Genomic DNA, 20,475 nt, shown 5'->3' with positions numbered 1-20,475 from the left:
TTCTTATACAAATAATAATACAAATCACCTTAGATTCACTTAATTTATACAAGCCAGTTAAAATATACGAAGTAATATTTAATTTATTTCATACAAAAATTAATTTACCTTCATTTATCTATTTTATATAATAAATACTACTTCTAAAACTTCATCTATGAAAGTATTCTTCAAAATTATTTTTAGAATAAAAAAGAAAAAACAATTTATTTGTAGTGAAAAAACAAAATAATTTTTCTAAAGCGGAAGTAGATTCGACAAGATAATATTGCAACAAATATTTTCTTACGTTCTTATTAGTGAAAATATCTTTTCTAGTTAGATTTTATCTGAAAAAATAAAAATGAGCTTAATTATTTGCTAAATTTAATTTTTTAAAAATTATCAGAATTTATTAAATGAAAATAATTAGAGATCACAAGAAATTAAAAAAGAATATTTTCCCATAATTCCGTACTACTTAACCCGAATCTTTCCTTTCCCGCTTCGTCTCCATTTGGCGTCAGACGTGGTAAGTTTATTCTCTGAAATTAAATAATTAATTTTCAAGTATTTTTGGCGAAATATTATTAAAATTTTTAGTTTAAATTAATTTTTATGCGTTAAAACATGCTTGTGACTAAAATTTATTTTATATATATATTTTTTGTTTCTGAATTAAATCGGAACTCCACGTGTCTTCCGTAACCTCATGTCGCCTTTATTTTTCTATTTATTAAATTGAGTATTTTTTGCAGAAAAAGAACCGTGCTGAAATAATGACGTTATTATTTAGAAAGCCGTTCTTAACATGGGGAGGATGTTTTGTAACTCGTCTAACAATTTAATGAAGAAAAGACGTAAAAATTGAAGTAACTTGGAAAATAAAACGTGTTTGTATTACTGTACACATAAATTCGAAAAAGGGTACTCCTCCTGCACTTATTGATCCGTGCTGAAATAATGTTATTTAAAAAGCCATTCTTAACATGGGGAGGGGAGGGTGTTTTGTACATATTCTGTACTTTAACCATACAATTGAATAATAAAAAAAAAAAAAAGGTAAATTTTTAGATTAGGTCCACTTTCACAATTTTTTTTAAAATGGCTATTATAGGTTTTCTATGCTGAATACGGAAATCGCATTGAAATTTTGCAGAAATAATTAGTTATCGAGATATAAAAAGTTGTATTATGCATTGTATTTGGCGGTCATCTTTGTTATGCACGGAGATTTGTTTATGGCGCGTGCACGCGCGTAAAAAGATGGCCGCCAAAGAATACAATGCATAATACAACTTTTTATATCTCGATAACTAATTATTTCTGCAAAATTTCAATGCGATGTTCGTATTCAGCATAGTCGAAAAATTATAAAAGTCGTCATTTAAAAGAAAATTGTGGAGGTGGACCTAAAAAAAAATACAAAAAAACTTGGAAACACGATTTAAAAAATAGCGCGGATCAGTAAGTGCATTTGCATTAGCACCCGAAAAAGTTATGGTGTTAGTGCAGAGTGATCCGCGCTATTTTTTAAATCGTATTTCCAAGTTTAAGTAAAGTATATGATATATATATATATTTTTTTTTTATTCAATTGTAAGGTTGAAGTATAGACTAGGTACAAAACACCCTCCCTCCCCATGTTAAGAATGGCTTTTTAAATAATGTTATTATTTACGTCCGGATCACTCTGCACTAGTACCAAAGTTATCAAACAAAAACAAATATATAATTTTATCAAACGCAAGATAGTTACTTTTCTACCTAAATGGATAATTTTTAGTGTTTTTATTTAATGTAACATGTTAATCAGCTCGAAAAGCATAGTGTTTAGGCGCCCGACTCTCTCTTTGACACGGTAAGTTTGGGAAAAGGAGTTAAAAATTTAAAAAAATACATACAAAATACTGTTAAAAACTCGCTCAATATATGTTGCCACGATATAGGCTGACATATTCGGAGGGTTTTTAATTTTCCAATCGGTAAATACTGAATGGTTTTCGAGCCGAATAAACATGTTACATTAAATAAAAACACTAAAAACATCCAGTTAGGTAGAAAAGTAACTTATCTTGCCTTTGATACTCTGTTCCGTCTGCCTGCTTCCCACCGGACTACAACTTGGATGTCTTCAAGTCCAATGTTAACAAATTCCTAATGAACCGCCCCCTTAAGTAAACACTTCATCAAATCTCCACACTAACGTAATGTACTTGCAATAACCCTTATCCCTGAGTGGCTTCCGGGCCTTGATAAGTGGTGATCACTGTAAAAAAAAAAAAAAATTGATAACTTTTGTTTTTTGACAACTTTTACGAATCTGTGTACAGTAATACAAACATTTGCTGTTAACATTTTTGGTTTTTACTGTTTCGTACCTCTGGATTATAATACAAACCCGATAAATGGCCTGACATGAGACAGGCATCGAAGGAGTTTGGATAATCGATCAAAAGTCGAAAATGAAACAATACGCACTTGTGCGTTTTTAGTTTTTGGAGAACAATTTTCGCTAAACTTTTCATCATAACAATCACCTTTAAAATGACCTTTTATAAGTTGCCAGGTATGCTGAAAACGAATATCGCATTTAAAATTTCTGCAAAATTCTCCGCATATTAAGCAATGTAATTTATGTTATATAAGAGGTGGCCGTTTTTGTACGCGCATATTTTTTTTATGCTAATTATTTTAATTATTTTGAAATTGACCATCAACGATCTTGTTAGCTTTATTTTCCACTGATTTATCGTTTTTCTTTCCTCTTTATTTTCGCATTGTGTATCTCCGGCCTTTGTTTTCCATAACATTGATCGGTCGTAAACGATGCAACATTAAAATCGTCTTATGTGTGGGAGAAACAATGTTTTGGGCCCAAATTCCAATACATTAGTCCCCCCTTTTTTTTTTTTTTTCGTACAAGAACGATTCCGTATGAAATCATTTAATGGATGGGGTTATCTTTTGAACATATTTATCAAGTTTCTGAGAAGCATTAAAACTCTCCACCATAGAAAAACGCGAGAAAAAAATCTGTACACGTTCCAAATGTTCTTTTTGGTTTGTATTACTGTACACATGGATTCGAAAAAGTTGTCAAAAAACAAATATATAACAAATAAATGTTATCAAAGGCAAGATAAGTTACTTTTCTACCAAACTGGATATATTTTTCGTGTTTTTATTCACTTTAACATGTTTATTCAGCTCGAAAACCATAGTGTTTACCGATGTATTCGAAAATTCAAGATGGCGTCTCACACCCTCTTTAACACCGTAAGTATGGAAAAAGGTGTTATAAATAAAAACCATACAAAATACTATTAAAAACTCGCCGAATATATGTCAACCTATGTCACGGTAACATATATTGAGCGAGTTTTTAACAGTATTTTATCGGGTTTTTTATTTATAACATCTTTTCCCACAATTACCGAGAATAAGACGCCATCTTGAATGTTCCAAAACATCGGTAAACACTGTATGGTTTTCGTTCTGAATAAATATGTTAAATTGAATAAAAACACGAAAAATATATCCAGTTTAGTTTGGTAGAAAAGTAACCTATCTTGCCTTTGATAACATTTATTTGTCATATATTTGTTGTTGACAACTTTTTCGAATCTGTGTACACTACAGTGTACTACAAACCCGAACATATTTATCAAGTTTCTGAGAAGCGTTAAAACTCTCCACCATAGAAAAACGCGAAAAAAAAATCTGTACATGTTCCAAATGTTCTTTCTTGTGTGTTTGTGCTTATAACAATGTTATATCCCAAAAAATCACGTAAAATGACCAAGAATTTTTTTCTGCAGATATGGAAGCACCGTTAATTTCTTTTTTCCAGCGGATTATCGAATAGTCTCTATTCTACCGGCTGTTTGGCCTTTAAAACATGCAAAAAAAAAAGAAGGCTAAATTCGAAAAGTCGATGCTTCCAAATTATGCGCGTACAGAAATGGTCACCACTGATAACATAGAATTACATGGCTTAATATGTGGAAAAGTATTTGTTTGCGGTAAAAAATGTGCACGGTTGCATGTATAGAAATGGTCACCACTGATAACAGAAGGAATTACATTGCTTAATATCCGAAAAAAAGATCAAAAACATCCTGGACAGTAAATTTCTATTTTATTTAATGATATATATTAGCACGGTACCTTTTCTACCAAATGTGATGCAATAAACTGAGAAATTTATTTCTTACATCTGGATTTCCTCCCTGCAGAGGCAAAAGAATCCACAAATACAAAAGCCATACCTTTCAAACTCAAAATTTATTCAAATGGTAACTGCAATCAAAGTTTATTGGTTCTGGTAGTGTCCCTTTGCAAAACGGTTGCCCGATTTGCCCCCATACGCATGAAGCCTTTAGTTTGAATTCCTATTGTCGGAATGTTAGTTCATTGTTCCTCGTAAAGATCCATGAATGTTCATGATAAACTGCGGGAATGTTGGCGCCTATAATTAGGCATAATGTGAGCCCCTTGGGACTCAGATGAATTGAGATAAGATCCAATATTTGGTAAAAAACATGCAGAACAGTTCTTGAATGTCATCTTCAATTAGGATAAATTCAGCAGCATAAGTAGTCTCTGCTTGTAGAGATATGGTCCTTCGTTCACAAACTGTTTATTGTTCATGAAGGAATTGTCTTAGCCCCCTCCAGTGGCAGCTTCTGGGTTTGAATCTATCCCGATACAGAGCTTTGTCTAGACTGAAAAAGAAATGGTACAAAAGTGCGCCAAGTCATCACCTGACACATTCAAATGTAAACCAATGACAGCCGACCAGTGGGCGGACAAACAAGAAAAGATGGCTGCCGCATATGGAATTTCTCACAAAACCTTAATTTCTCTATCTGCGGCTTTGTATCTATTATTAAGCGACTTAATATTTGCGCATTGTGTATCTCCGGCCTTTGTTTTTCCCATAACATGGATCGGTCGAAAACAATGCAACATTAAAATAGTCTTTAAAGGGGAAAATGTTTTGGATCCAAATTCCAATACATTAATCCCTATTTATTTTTCTATTTATTAAACGACTGACAATCCCAAATGTGGCAACAATGTATTAGTGAAAAATGAAAGCCGATGTATAAACATTTTGAACCCTCCCCCCTCTCTCTTTACTTTAAAATTAACCAAATTTAATAAAATTCTCGGTATTTATTCAATAATTATCACAATAATACCCTTTACTAGCAGGACCTGTGGAAATTCCACAGGGGACTCGTTCATATGTGATATATTGATGTTGGCATTCTATGTTCAGTATAAATGGAGACGCTCTGATATTATTGTAGCTCTTTTGTTAAAACTGCAAAAGTATTTATCTAAGCTAGCACGAACACCTGGCAAAGCCCGGTCGAAAAGTATGCTTAAATATGATATTTTTATTCTTGCAGATTTCGTATATATTATTATAGAGTTAATGTTCTATTGATTTTTATGTTATAAAGTTGCGATTTCAAAAATAAAATCCATATGACTTGGGTGCATTAGCTTGAATCGAAGCCGAAATAAAAACTTATGAAAAAAATATATTTACATATCAATAACTCGAGTTCTTTCAGCTATAATCGAAACTAAAACCAAAACTTATGAAGAATTCTTGGTAAAATTATTTATGACAAGAAATAGAAGAACATAACAATTAACTCGAATGTAAGCGTGGCACACAAAAGAACACACGCTATCGTATTAATATATAGATTATTATTTGAATCTTAGTGGAAATTTATTATTTGTGTTGAAACAAAAAATACCTTTACTAAATTTATGGTTTTCAGTAATAAAAAAATTTATCTTTGGTTTTACGAAAATAAAGCATTGTAAATTATAACAATTAAAATTAATGACGGATGTTTAGGAAATTAACAATTCCACAATTTACACCTTTTTCACGTTAATCTCATAGATTACAAAAAATTAAAAAATATTTTTTGACTTATTGTCTGGGATTAGTTTTTAATTATACCGTTCTACTAAATCGAGCACATACTTTGTGACCATCAAAAAAATATTGCGATTCTCTTATGCGACCAATGTTAAATCCCGTCTAAAAAAAATTTTTTACTTTTTTTTTTCAACTCGATGACAACTTTTACAGGTTTGTATTAACTTGCGACATTTATATTCGGCAAGCAAATAGTTTTTATTTATATTATTTATTTTTAATTTCCCAACAAATTTTAAAAATGCAACATTAAAATAATTTTGATTCACAGCAAATAATTATCACTGGGTTCACAAAATTTTGTGAGTGGTTTACGGTACCCCAATTGAGTGAGCCTTCTGTATCTTCACTCATCCGTATATATAGTGCTACTTGGGGCTGCGCATTCTATAATGGTCGGTTCTAAAGTTCTGGATGACCGGTCAGATATTCGTTTTAAATACCAAACATAAAAAAACAAAACAAAAATACATTTTTACAAATAATTCAGTCAAAAATTACTTTTTCTTAAAAAGTCAGTAATTTTGAATTGTACAGAAATCTTTAACATCGTGAACACTTTCATAAAGTCCGTAAATCATTTCCAATGCGTCATCAGGATTACTGCTTTTTGCTTAAAAATAGGCTTAATGCAGCCAGAAAATTTGGTACTGGTTTGTCAATCTTACACCTTCAGCATCATCATCTTCGTCACAATTTTGATCATCTGATTTTATATACCACGTGTGATGTCAGTGTCACTCAGTTCTCCGTAACATTGTGTACTTTTGTTAAAGCTGATAAATTCGTCCAAATCTTTTTGCTCCATGCCCGATGGTGGATAAACTTAATTTTTCAAGTATTTCTTCCACTTAAGCTTGTGATTCAATAATAAAGCTGACCTTTTTAAACAGTTTTGAATTGTTGACGGTTTGGCCATAAAATGCTCATTTTATCACGTGCATGACCTTCAAAACGGTAGTCTGCTTGGCCACTATCGTTGCAGCATCGGTCGCTGCAATTTGCATTCAAAAGCAACTTCCTGACGATAATACGCTTTGAATAAATGAATGATGCCTTGATCTAAACGTTGAATGAGACTGGTGGCATGAGCAACATTAAGTGTCAGAAATCGCCATTAAAAATGTGATAAAAACTTGAATAATTAGACTCTTTCAAAGCTTATAACTACTTAAAAAATGTAATTTAAACCCTAATTTTTTTTTTTTTTTTTCAATAAAAGGAGCAAAGACCAAATTTGAAATAACAGCTTGAAATAGCAAAATATGCAATATTTGTTTTTAATCAGTTTTCTTTAAAAAAAGATTTCATGAAAATCAACAAATTTTAACTTACTGCAAATATAATAAATATATATAAATTTCAAAAAATCACTTACCTATAAAAAATACTAATCAATGGGTACTTCCATTCTTCATTGTTAAGAATTTATCCATATGTATATTTTATATTCCATGTCCTTTTAAAATAAAATACTTTTTTTAGCAAGAATTGAAAAATACTGCGATATCAGATGTTCACAACTGGAATAAAGGGAGACGAACGTTTCCCTTTCTTAGAATTGAAAACTTTGGTGGCCTGTAAGTGCCAGAATTAATCTCACTTTCTATTTCTGGCTGTAAGCAAAAGTTAGTCATATGGGCCATCGTACTTGAAAAATAATCACATTTCACTTATCAGTTTTTGCTGTTTAAAAAAATTCCACTCAACCAATTTTTTTTTTTCTCTAAAAGAAATACATGAATTTTTTAATTCTTATGAATGATTTTTTTTTTTTTTTAATCTAAAAAAAAAAACACCATTGAATGAAGCAGAAAATTGTCATAGGTATCTTTTCAAGACAATTTTAAAAATGTAAACTTTTGACTTTTGCACAAAACTTTTTAAATTAGATTATTTATTGATCTTCAATCTTCAATTTGTGATATAAATCTGAGGTGAGAAAATTTTCATTTTAATAGACATTTCAAAGTGGGAGGGTTAATTAAAAAAAAAAACGTTTATCTAGAATACTATATTCGGTTTATTGGAAAGAGCATATGATTTCACATTAAACCTGCAAATATTGTAAAAATTGAACGAAAAGAAAAATTTTGATAGATTTTTAAATTGAAAAAAATTTAACTCTTAAAATTCAATTCATTTTATTACATAGAAAAAATGGCTGCATGGACGCGCACAGGCACTGTTTTTTTTTAAAATAAAATATATATTATTTTTCCAAAAACTTGAATAATTTATTTTGGAGGTATATTCCATAAAGTAAACAAAACACTTTAAAAAGAGAAATTACGAGTTTTGTATATTTTATTCGCAGTTTTGTGTTAAGGGTGTCAAAAATTCCCCCCAAAATTCTGACACACCTAGAGCAACATGTTTGACAGATTTGTATTCGGCACTAAGTTATGACAAGTTACATTGTCCAAAGGCAGAATAATCTTTCGATTTTGAGCAATCATTTTTTCAGTCAAGCGTTTTCTGATGTTATACGTCAGCAAACAGCTGACTAGTCATCCAGGCTTTACAATTAGCGAAGTAAGAAAACGAAGTAAGTTTTGACATTTTTAAAGCGGTGTGGTTTTGCTGACTTACGAACTACGGCAGCTTGCTTTTCACTGGCATCCATGTTTGTAGACTGAAGTATTGTGAGTCTGTCTTTGGAACTTTGTCCCATTTGACTGTTCCGCGCTAGCAAATTGCAAAGATCCAGACAGTATGGCTTTGTAGAAAAGTCTCATTTCATCATCGTTCCAAACATCTTTTGGAACATATTCACAAAAAAGTTGCAGCAAAACATTTGCCATCCATTTGTTGGCAGAACCGTGATCTGCTGATGGTGATTTGTCATGAAATTTTTTGAACGAAACGTTATTATAATCTGCTTCCAGCGCATGAACCAGCCATTGCTCGGTTCAAAATCAACGTAAGATTTATGGCTAGTTGTGATGCTTTCTGCCTAATGACGTGATCGGTGATGGTAGCTCCATGAGCACATGTTTGTAAACCGTTGTGTAAGCGTTTTGTTAATGTCCTTGTGCACAGATTGGCGCTTTCATTTGCGATTAGTGTTTCTGTTCATTTGCATGCAAGATCTGAGATCGTCGTCTTTCTTGAATTTTTGCTGCTGTTAAATAACTGATTCCATACTTTTTTGGCCACAGCAGCCAGTTTTAGTCTTGGCAGCATTGAATGTGACCATCCATTTTTGTCCCCATTCCACTACAGATTGAAGGTCATCCTCTAGTGTTTCTGCCATTTCCTTAGATATGTGTGAGTTTCTTCACTTTGACATAGTCGATGAGCTCCAACAGTTCAGAAATGCTTAGTTTTTCGTTGAGACGTTGATGCCAACATCACTAATTGCAATGATCGCAAGCAAACAGATTTCAGTGGTGAAATTGTTTTCTTGCTACCGAATACCGTTTCGTGCACCAAAAAAAAAAAATCTGCCCTCATTGACATGCATAAAATCACTTTGAAGGAAAAAAACCACCTGACATCATCAGACAGCCTTTTGACTTTTTTACATGCTGGGCTTCTGTAGAATCCATTCTTAAACGACTTTGTGCGAAGCTGGGATCTCTTGCTTTTGGTGGCTAATTAAGCTAGTTTTTTGTATATAAACAATTTATTTTTTTTTTTAAATTCAGTATTTTAGGACTTTACTAATTATCTTTGAAATAGACCCAGAAAACTATTTACCTTTCAAGGAATTTTTACAATAAATTTATTTAACTCACAAAATTTAGCTGAACTTGCCAATTTCCGAATATTGTCGTGAAAACATTTTTCATAATAACTTTTTTCACGTGTACAAATATTTTGTTTGTTTCGGAAATTAACTTTGGCCTTTAATCTTTCAAATACAATCAAAAAGTAGTCGGAAACCGACTAAAATATTCTGATAATATGGCTTTCGAAACTGTGATCCTCCTCTTCCATTTTCTGCCATTATTACCCGTACCGTTTTCCATTTTACTGTGGCCCTCGATATGACCTTAAACTATATCCGATGGTGAGGCCCCAGCTTGCGGGCTTTGGGGAGTGTGGAGCTCCCCTTTAATTGCCATTGCTCCCAGGTCCACTCTGACTCGGAGTGATAGTACCTGTTAGGGTTCCAACTATGGGTTAAATAGAAACTGACTTGAAAAAAAAAAGATTCTATTAAAAAATTGTTCTGAATCACTGGATTCAGCATTAAATAACCTGAAATGCCGTAAAACAAAAACAACCAAACCATTAAATTCTGATTGTGCGGTCTATGTTTACCACAAAAAAAAAAAAAATCTGATTCCCATTTTCTCTTTTGGGGATTTTCCAACCATTGTCACTTTCCAGAACATTCTGCCAAGTTTTTAACTTAACCTTTCTTCATTGTTTATTTTTCAGTGTTGCTTACCGTAACTCTTAAAGTAACCGATTCAAGATGTCCGGAGGTTTAGAAGCCCTCACCATGAAAGAGGATGAAGTGATGAAGTTCCTCGCCTGTGGAACTCATCTCGGAGCCACTAATGTTGATTTCCAGATGGAACAATACGTCTACAAGAGGAAACCCGATGGTAAGTTTTTCACATCTTTCTCTTTTAATCCTCCTTAGAGGAACGTAGGAGGTAAAAGTAATTTTTTTTCTTTTTTTTTTTTTTTTCTTTAATATTAAGACAGGCGCTTTGAGTTGTGAAATATTAGGTTGTAAAATATGTACTGTTAAATTTTGGTTAACATATTAAACACTTGCTGATATGCATCCTTATTTAGGCAGAAATAGATCTTAATTCTCTTCAACATAGTTGCTTTATCATCCTAGGTATATTCAGATAATAAAATTGTGTGTTGACTTAAAGGGTTTGGAATTGTATTAACAACAGCAAATCAAATTGATGAAAATCCCAATGACAGGAATGAAACACGTTTGTTTATACGAAATAAATATAACATTAGATCTTCAAATTGATGATTGAATATGATTAAAATTTGTGGTGCTCATTTTTTTTCATTAAACTACTTACTGTACATCAGACATAACACTTGGTTCACGGCACCTTTATAACGAAAGATTTACACAAAATTTCAGTCATATTATATATAATCCCTTATTTCGTCAGATAAGGCCAGATAAATTGGATCAAATTTTAATAAATTTATCGTATATCGGTTGTATAAGACAACTGCTAAATCACAAAACCATGTTTGTTTAACCTCGGCTGGAGATTGCAGCACCCGGTATCTTATGAAATATTGGTTTTTAAAGATAATTTTTTAACTTTAAGGCTCGTCTGATATGCCGAAATATATGGTATGAGATTTGAATGGTGATGTAAACTTTGAATAATTAAAATTTATTTTTTCTCTCTGTAGGTACTTATATCATCAATTTGCGTAAGACATGGGAGAAACTATTGTTGGCTGCCCGTGCCATTGCAGCTATTGAGAACCCGGCTGATGTGTGCGTCATCTCTGCCCGTCCATATGGACAGAGAGCGGTGTTGAAATTTGCCTCTGCTACTGGAGCAACTCCCATTGCTGGTAGATTCACGCCAGGTGCCTTCACCAATCAAATTCAGGTATGACTTTTCGTGATTTCCATAACACAAAAAATTAGTTATACAGGGTGACCCCCCCTCCCCCCCCCCAAAAACGGGCCCAACTCTGATTAGGCCCCGTTTCTTAGTGCTTTGTCCGAATGAAATGAAACTTTGGTCATAACTAGTTTATTATATTCAAAACATCACATCAAAACACAAGGGTCCATTTAGCTTTTTTCTTTTTTTCTTTTTTTTTTTTTTTTTTTTTTGTCACCCTGTAATATCCGTTAAATATTAAAACAAATGAAAATAAAGAAAAAACCTTTAATCCATGTATTTTCAGAGATAGGTCTTTCTCGTCAGAAGATAAAAATCGGTGGTTAGCATGGATTTGAAAAATATCAAAACATTTTTGAATTTCCAAATATTTTCAATGGGAGTAAAACAAGACTTGAATTTTGACTTCTGCATTGAAAAGGCCTTATTTTAATTATCTTTAAACTTGTATTCTTTATGGCAATAAAAAATTGTCTAAACATTAAATATCCAATCGAAATAATTTTTTAAGTATTAATAAAAATACTTTTTTAAATATTGAAAATAAATTTGAAATAATTTTATTGTAGCTACAAGAATTATCATGGGACTACCTGATATTTTATGCCTCCCCCACAAAAAACATCTTTCCTTCTGTTGATGGAACTCTATGGTGACCCACACACACAAAATTTTAATTATTGAAAACGAGGCTAACCGGGCTGAAAAAAAAATAGGCAAGGCATAAAAAGCACTTAACTACTTAAAAACACCAAAAAATGATGCAGGTGGGTTGCAAAGTAACTTTTATTGGCTATGGTAGCATTTTTTATTTTTATTTTTTTTTTTTACCACTTTAGTGATTGGCAAAAACAAACCCCAAATTTTGTTTTTTACAAACTTGAAATTTTGTGTAGGGAAGCCTTGTGAAACTTTAGAAAGGCCTTAAAAATGGACATAAAAAATTTGTATGAATCTTGTAGCATGAATTTGAAAAATACCCAAACTTTTTTTGTGAATTTAGAAATATCTTCAATGGAAGTCAAACAATGAAATTGTTCCATCGTGTCAAGAATCAGTGAATGGATTAGTGGAGTACAAGAAGTCAGGTTATTGAATCATTCAAAAGAAAATATGAAAATCAATTTCTTGCCACTGTGTGTGTTATGGATACTTAGAATACCTGTTCTAGAACAATTTTCCACCATTTTCATTTGAGCAAAAATCCATTACATTTTTTTATTTAAAAATTTTTTTCCCCCAACAAAGGAACGATTGGACCAAATAATTCACTCCTGTTTGTTCGCACTTTTCTCAATAACCACACCTTGAATCTTTTGACATTTTGCACAAACATTGGTCATGGTGGAAGTAATTTTTCCCCTCATGGAGGAAGACCCCACATGCACGGCTTCTATTTTTTATAGTAAATATTTAAAATTTAAGCTTAAGGGATTTTAATAAAAAAATCCATGAAATCTCTTAGTGTCATAACTGAAATGTATATATGTGTGTGTGTGTATATGTATATATATATATATATATATATATATATATGTATATATATGAATGATTTATTTATTTTTTTTAATGTAATATTTGCACATGTTATACCTCCCTTATCATTATTTTCATGGAAAGTGCTCGACTGAACTTCAATCTATGGTCCCCCCTCGTCAAACTTTCACAAACACTTGTCTGGCTGAAAACACTCAATAATTCCACCCACTCATTATCTGTGCCTAAACCTAAACGTAGATTCCATGAACAAAGCTTCTTTCTTAGAACTGCACACCTGTGGAACTGTATTCCATTTTCCAGCTGACTGCAATATGGTTGTCTTCAAGTCCAATGTAAACAAGTTCTTGATGAGCCGTTCCCCATAAGTTAACAAATTTACTGAATTTCCATTACTGACAATTACTATATTGTCCAATTGAATACTGTACACTCTTTAACTAACCCTTATCCTCAAGTGGTCCCTGGGCCTTGATAAGTGGTTATGCCTATGTATAAAAAAAAAATTAAAAAAACTGAAATTTACAGATCTTTATTGATGTCTAATATTAACATTTTACAAAGCTCTAAAATATTTTGTTCTTTACTCCCCAACTACATTAACATAACGTTATAAGGATTGATTAGTTTAGGAGTGAATCCTGTAAACAAATTTCATATTTGTAATTTTTCTATCCCTTGGATTTCCTCATGTCATGGCGTTATCTTTTTTCTTTATTTACAGAAAGCTTTCCGCGAACCTCGTCTATTGGTTGTCACTGATCCCAGGACTGACCACCAACCAGTCAACGAAGCATCGTACGTCAACATCCCAGTCATCGCTTTGTGCAACACTGACTCTCCACTCAAATACATTGATATTGCCATCCCTTGCAACAACAAGGTGAGGACCCCCCCCCCTTTTATTTATTTATTTTTTATTTTATTGCTTATAATTGCAAGGTTTTACCTGGCATTGCTTGGGGCAAAGGTATAACCTATTTCTTTTATCTTCCCTCTTACTTCTCAACTGTTCTTTCTGCTCCAACCATCTGTGTACACACACAGGCGACTTTTTTTTTTTTTTTTTTTTTTTTTAATGAATGAGTAGGCATAAGAGAATTCTCTTTTAATAATAATAAAAAAAAAAAAGTTTCCCCCCGGGTATGGTGTCTATTTTTTTTTGTCTATTTTAAGTACTAACTTTGAAAGAAAATGCAAATTTATTTCTTAAATGTTATGTAAAGAGTTGCCTGTGTGTATATCCATAAAAATTGTGCAAAAGATAAAGAAGTCTTAATAGAAACTAGCAAGCCGCCTGGCATTGCCTAGTCATAAAGTATGCTTAAATATATTTTAATTTATGCAGATTTCATGTTATTATAAAGCCAATATATAGTAGTGATTTCCAAAGTTTGAAAAAGGAAATGATTCGGGTGCCATCATCTAGAACCAAACAACCAAAACATTTAGCTATCGGATAATTATTGTATTTAAACATTTCTGTATTCGATTTTTTTTTTTATCGAGATTTAAATGTGATATATGTAACCATGATGCCCAGATGGTTCAGTTTTATAACACCCAGCCAATATCGGGTATCCCTGCTAATGTCTAATCTATAAGGGATAAGGCAATTTCTGGAGAAAAACTCCAATCAGTAGCAGAGCAAATATAAGTTTAAAAAAAAAAAAAAAAAAATTCAATTCAAACAGGCCTTAAATAAGGAGGCCAGTTAGACATTAAACCTCAACTAGTCTCCTTGTTTGAGCCCCCCCCCCCCCTTAGCAACAACCACAACAACTTGTATGTAATATTTAAAATGTTTTTATTTTATTCTTTCGGAAAGAATATTGAGCACTGTACCAAATTTGGGCTGATGAGTTAATGAATACCTTTTATTTATTTGTGGACTGTTATCCTCATCTTCATTGTTGGCGTCTCACCATGTTTCGTCCAACTCATCCTCTGACCTTCAGGTGATGGGAATGATGAATCGCATAACTATCGCCAGTAATTACTGACTTCCATAGTTGTTGTTTTACCACGTTTTGACCATCTTTGTCTTTATACAATGCTCACCTTGAACCGTAGAGATTCAATGCCTCTGTCCATTGCATCATGGGCCTCCGAAGGGCGATGTGGTGAAACAAAAACTATGAAGATGATGATAACGGTCCGAAAATAAATCTCCACTCTTAAGTCACTTTGCGTATGTGGAGTTCTGAAACGGCTGAGCCTATCTTTTGTAAATTTCGCACAAAGGTAATTTATATTTCTGGCAGTGTTCTTATATATTGTATTCAATATTGTATTCAATATTCTATTCAATATTGTATTCAATATTGAATAGAATATTCTATTGTCTACAATATTCTATTGTCTACAATATTCTATTGTATGGAAATTCATCCAATCTTAGAAATAGTCTTTTCTCTCTTATAGATAAAAGATTTTTTACAGGGGAATATTTTGCATTACACCGGTCAAAGGAGATAATAAAATTTCAGCAAATAATTTCTTAAAAATCAGCAGATTTATTATCATCTAAAGATATAGTTCAGTAGTAGAGCGACTACAGATCAGATGATCCCCTATTCAAGCCTGAGTGTACTTCATTTTAATTTTTTTCTTATTGAGGTCAATTTAGGATAAAAGTGATATTTAAAATTACCGCAAATCATTTTTTAGTTTGCATATTTTAAAACTAAACATTAAATATCAACTGATGTGATATTGTAAATAAACAGAATTTGATGAACAACATTATCATTATTATAATTTTTCTTTTTTTTTTTTTTTTTTTGCGAATTAGTCCACCGGGCAAAATTATTACTCAATATCGATACTCTTATAAATTTTTTGTGTATTTGGGAAAAAAAAAAAAAAAAAAAAACCTTTTCTAAAGAAAATACAACTTTGTTATATATGGATCGTGGAATTGCATTGAGCTGCAAAAGATCTAGCTTTTTGCAGATTCTTTTAAAGTCATTTTAATTAATTCCCTATTAGTTTTTTTTTTTTTTTTTTTTTTTTCCTTCTTATGGAATGATCATCTTTATGTATGCGTATATATATTTGTTTAAAAAATTTTGCCTCCCAAACTCCTGTCAATTTTTGCTCTACAAGCTTTTTGCATATTCTTTTAAACATGCATTTTTTTTTTTTTTTTCTTATGGAATGATCATCTTTAGTTTTTACATGTAATTATATTCATGCATTTATGTATGCGTATATTTGTTTAAAAAATTTTGTCTCCCAAACTCCTGTCAATTTTTGCTCTACAAAATATTTATTCAAAACCCATGGAAAATTTTATATTTGGGTTTTAGCCGGGATTCATGAAAAAGTGTAAAAATTATATTTAAAAAAAAAAAAAAAAAAAAAAGAATTTACCAGGTGATGGTCAAATGTTATTATGCATGTCTTTATAGGTCAGTCATTTTAGTATCGATTCTCGGTGGTCGCACACAAGTCTTTTTTAGATAAAAAAAAAAAATAAAAAAAATTATTTAAAAAAATTTTTTTTAAATCCTTACTATATATTTGGTTCAATATAATAATAAATATGAAATCTATTAATCCAAATATATTTAAGTGTATTTTACGACTAGGCAACACCTGGTATCCAGCTAGTCAATAAGTACACAAATTGGTCATCTCAAAGGATTCCAATAAAAAATACGAGTATATAATTCTTGAGCTAGTTGCTGTTGGATTACCTCGCTTAGTAGCACAATCTCCATCTGTTATAATGGTTTTTATATTGAAATGAGTTTTATCTTTTTCAGTCTGTCCATTCCATTGGTTTGATGTGGTGGTTGTTGGCCCGTGAAGTTCTTCGTCTCCGCGGTAATATCAGCCGCGAACATCCGTGGGAGGTCATGGTGGATCTTTACTTCTACCGAGATCCCGAAGAGGCTGAGAAAGAAGAGCTGGCGGCTCTTGAGAAGGCTGCGGCTAAGGAAGATGTCACCGAGACCTGGCCGACTGGTGCCGAGCTCGGAACAGCTACTACTGATGTCACCGACTGGGCCAGTGAGGCTGCCCCCAGTGCTTCCGCTGTACCTATCACCTCATACGGAAACCCAACTGAAGATTGGTCTGCCCCTGAACCCGCAGAGTGGTCGGTTCCTGCTGCTGGCTCTGCAGCCGCTGGTACCACAACTGCAGCTGCTGCTCCCGCTAGTGCAACTTCAGCGGCTGCTCCTGGCTCTATGAATACAGAATGGGGAGGTACTGCAGCTGAGAACTGGAGTTAAAGAGACTTAGTTTCCTCGTTTATAAATAAAAATCATGAAATCAAACTAAAATTGTCTTTTAGGTTTTTATTTTCTTTCTCAAAATTAAATATCCTTATTTACATACCCGCTTGTTAAACAAATAATACACACCCCTTATATATATATATATATATATATATATATATATATATATATATATAAGCGAAAATGTATGTGTTGGCTTTTTCAGAGAAGTGGTCGCTCGCTTCACAACTTTTTATATCACATAAATCGTAATATCTCAGTTAACGACGCTCGCCTGTCTATTTAATTTGCTCGATTTCGGGGAGATAAATATTCAAAATTTGTCGCTCGCTGCATGTGGGTTAGTCTTTTTCCTATAACATCTTGGGGGTGAAAAAAAGCGTTCAGCAGTAAATACTATCCCGCAGTCAAACTTGACCTCATTAACTCATTAAAATGGGCACCTGCTAAATCCAAGTAATTAAATAAATTCAAACGTGTTTCCATTAGCATGTCGCGGTGGGGCAATGGTTAACGTCGCACGATTTAAAAAAATTTTTTTTTCACACTTTAATTTACAACTTTGCCTCGAGGGTTCGGGTTCGATCCTCATACTTTTTTTTTTTTTACCCCCCCCCCCCCCCCCCCCTTCGGAGTTTCCACACGCACCTTCAAACACCCGGGCAATGCAGGGTATCCCTCGCTAGTATATATATAAAAGCGAAAATGTGTGTTTGTTTGTGTGTCCGCTAAAAACTTTTGACAGACTGAACAAACTTGGTATCATTGAAGCTCCATCCTTCACCCGAAAAATTGGCCAAAAACGTTCATTTTTTTCACCCTGAAATCGACAATTTTCTACAGGGGTGAGTTAACAAAAACCGTCCTCTCATGACGACAACCGGTTCTACACATGCGTCAGATGACGTCATGACCTGATTTAGTTTAAATAGTGGAAGAACTGAGACAATTTTATGTACATCGTGTTAGGTCAGTTGGTTAGAGCGTTTTGGGTTTGAATCGTGGTGTAAGATTTTTTTTTTTTTTTTTTTTCCGGTTTTTTAAATTTAAATATTGGAGCAGGGTTATTTAAGCCATTTTTCACGTAACTTTTTTTTTTTTTTTTTTTTGCTTATTCTTAAGTTTTCATGTGCTGTGGTCGAGATGGTTAAGTCGCAGGGTTTTTTTTTTCCATTTACTTTCCACCTCTGCATCAAAGGTTCGGGGTTCAAGCCTATCTTTCTACTAAAACTTTTTTCTTTTACACCTCCAAACACCCGGCGAACGTTATTTATTTATTTATTTATTTATTTTTTTTTTTTAAATGACATGTTTTGCCCCATAACTTTTGATCCATCCATTAGATTTTTCTGAAACGTGGCCAAAATGTGGAGCCCATTATTCTTAATATAAATCCATTATGGGTGACCCTGCCAAAATTCTGGTTTGTGTCCCTGCGAACTTAGTCCTAAACCTCCCCTCCCCCCCACACACACACTTTTTTTTTTTCTCATATTTCTCAAAAACTTGTCTATTGTGGTTTTCCATGGTGCTGAATTCAAATATACACGTCTTAAGGCGTGAAACTGCACTGTTTGTCTATTTCAGCGTTCCCAGGAGCTTAAAAAGGGTCACAAATACCCCAAAATTGCAAAAAATAGCACTTTTTTGCCCCACCCAATTAGTATGTGGATGACGTGTGTTGGGGAGATTTGGAATTGGAGAAAATTGTGCCGCCATTCCAATACCAAAAACAATTTATTTGGTTTGTTTTTTGTTTGAAACTTACACATTTCCCATTAAGGAAAAATTATTGGTTTTAAGTTAAACAAAAATTAAAATGGAGATCATCCTCACAAGTGTAATTTTACGTTCATGAAAAAAAATTTTTTTTTTTTTTTGTTTAATGGTAATCTAAACTAAAGAAAAACAACTCTATAGCTAAATATTTAGTGATTTTTTTTAAAAGAATCAGAATTGGAAACATTTTAGAATTTCCTCCCTGCTCTTGGACTAAAAACACGCAGAAATTTTAAATGTAATTTGAAAAAAGGTTCTTGACTTGTTGCCTCCCAAATTTGAGCCTCGTCGTTTGCAAAATTTCAATCACGTGATTACGGTATAACGAAAATAAACTATTCATGGAGCTTGTTATGGATTTAACTGAAAAATCAAATTATTTTTGGAAGAGAGGTGGAGGGAATTTATATTATTTCACTTTTATTTTGTACTTATGCACTTATGTTACCGTTCATTGGAAAATAATTTTACTTGTTTTTTCTTGTCTTGTCTTATTTGAATTGAGTCATTTCAGATTTGAAATGTTTTTTTAAGAAAACTTAATTCCTACTTGTTTTGGTTTGTCTTATTTGAATTAAATTGTTAAAATTGGAAAACTCCTCAGGATATGTTGCAGAGAAGCCAATAAACGAAATGTGTCAATAAATAAAAATACAAATGTTACCATTGCTAATAAAAATTACTTTTCTACCCACAGGACTTATGCTTTTTCTTCAATTTTGAATAATTTCACAAACGTATTTAAAAAGTAATAATTTTTTTTTTTTTTTAAGTAATTACATGTGCAATACAGGTTTTAATTCAATTTATTTTTAAATAATTACACTTGAAATTATTCAAAATTGAAAATATAAACGCAACTGGAAAGAAAAGATTTTTTTTTTTAAATAATTACACACTTTAAATTTGAATTTATTCAAACGGTCCTTTATCTCACTAAGCCCCCCCCCCCCCAACACATATTAAAATGATTTTTACTTTGCTTCAGCAATTTCCGGAACTGATTCCCTCCCCCCAAAAAAGAAATATATATGAGTTGTCTGGCAAGGCTACAGGGGAGACAACTGAAGCTGCCTGCCAGGACACTATATAAATATGTAGGCAAATTTGGGCATATCTTATTGATTTGCAAATACAGGTTCTTTTTTTACCAAAGCCTGCAAATTTTTATGTAGTTTCGTCCCATAGAACCAAAGATATGAGCCTTTCAATATTCAATTTGCTACGTGTGTGTGTGTGTGTGTATAACTTTTTGGCAATTTTATAAGTTCCAAATCTCGGTGACTATTGATCAAAATTTAACAAATAAAAGGTGCATTGGAAGCTTGAATTGTGTCGTGGACTTTTGTGACACTTGACAGATTACAAAATATCTGATATATACCCAAAACCTCTGGCCTTGATAAAGGGGAGACTAAAACTT

General features: G+C 32.5%; 1 protein-coding gene across 1 annotated transcript; it reads left to right on the top strand.

The window, feature by feature from the left end:
* Window positions 1–399: 399 nt before the first annotated feature.
* Window positions 400–17,318, top strand: LOC145268644 (small ribosomal subunit protein uS2-like). The gene is made up of 5 exons (XM_080124123.1): window positions 400–511; window positions 10,340–10,509; window positions 11,306–11,511; window positions 13,751–13,909; window positions 16,797–17,318. The coding sequence occupies exons 2-5, from the start codon at window positions 10,377–10,379 to the stop codon at window positions 17,265–17,267; spliced, it is 969 nt and encodes a 322-aa protein (XP_079980249.1). The 5' UTR covers window positions 400–511; window positions 10,340–10,376; the 3' UTR covers window positions 17,268–17,318.
* Window positions 17,319–20,475: the final 3,157 nt, after the last annotated feature.

The sequence above is a fragment of the Euprymna scolopes genome, chromosome 44, assembly GCF_053919585.1.
Source record: "Euprymna scolopes isolate OS-2025 chromosome 44, ASM5391958v1, whole genome shotgun sequence".
Lineage (NCBI taxonomy): Eukaryota > Metazoa > Mollusca > Cephalopoda > Sepiida > Sepiolidae > Euprymna > Euprymna scolopes.
The sequence above is the reverse complement of the archived record's forward strand: the minus strand, read 5'-3'. Positions and strand labels throughout refer to the sequence as shown.

Excerpts from the sequence above, each read along its gene's own strand:
- LOC145268644 (XM_080124123.1), top strand. The coding sequence starts at position 10,377 with ATGTCCGGAGGTTTAGAAGCCCTCACCATGAAAGAGGATGAAGTGATG. Across the intron at positions 11,512-13,750 it reads CCTTCACCAATCAAATTCAG|AAAGCTTTCCGCGAACCTCG; the intron begins GTATGACTTTTC and ends CTTTATTTACAG. Across the intron at positions 13,910-16,796 it reads CCATCCCTTGCAACAACAAG|TCTGTCCATTCCATTGGTTT; the intron begins GTGAGGACCCCC and ends TATCTTTTTCAG.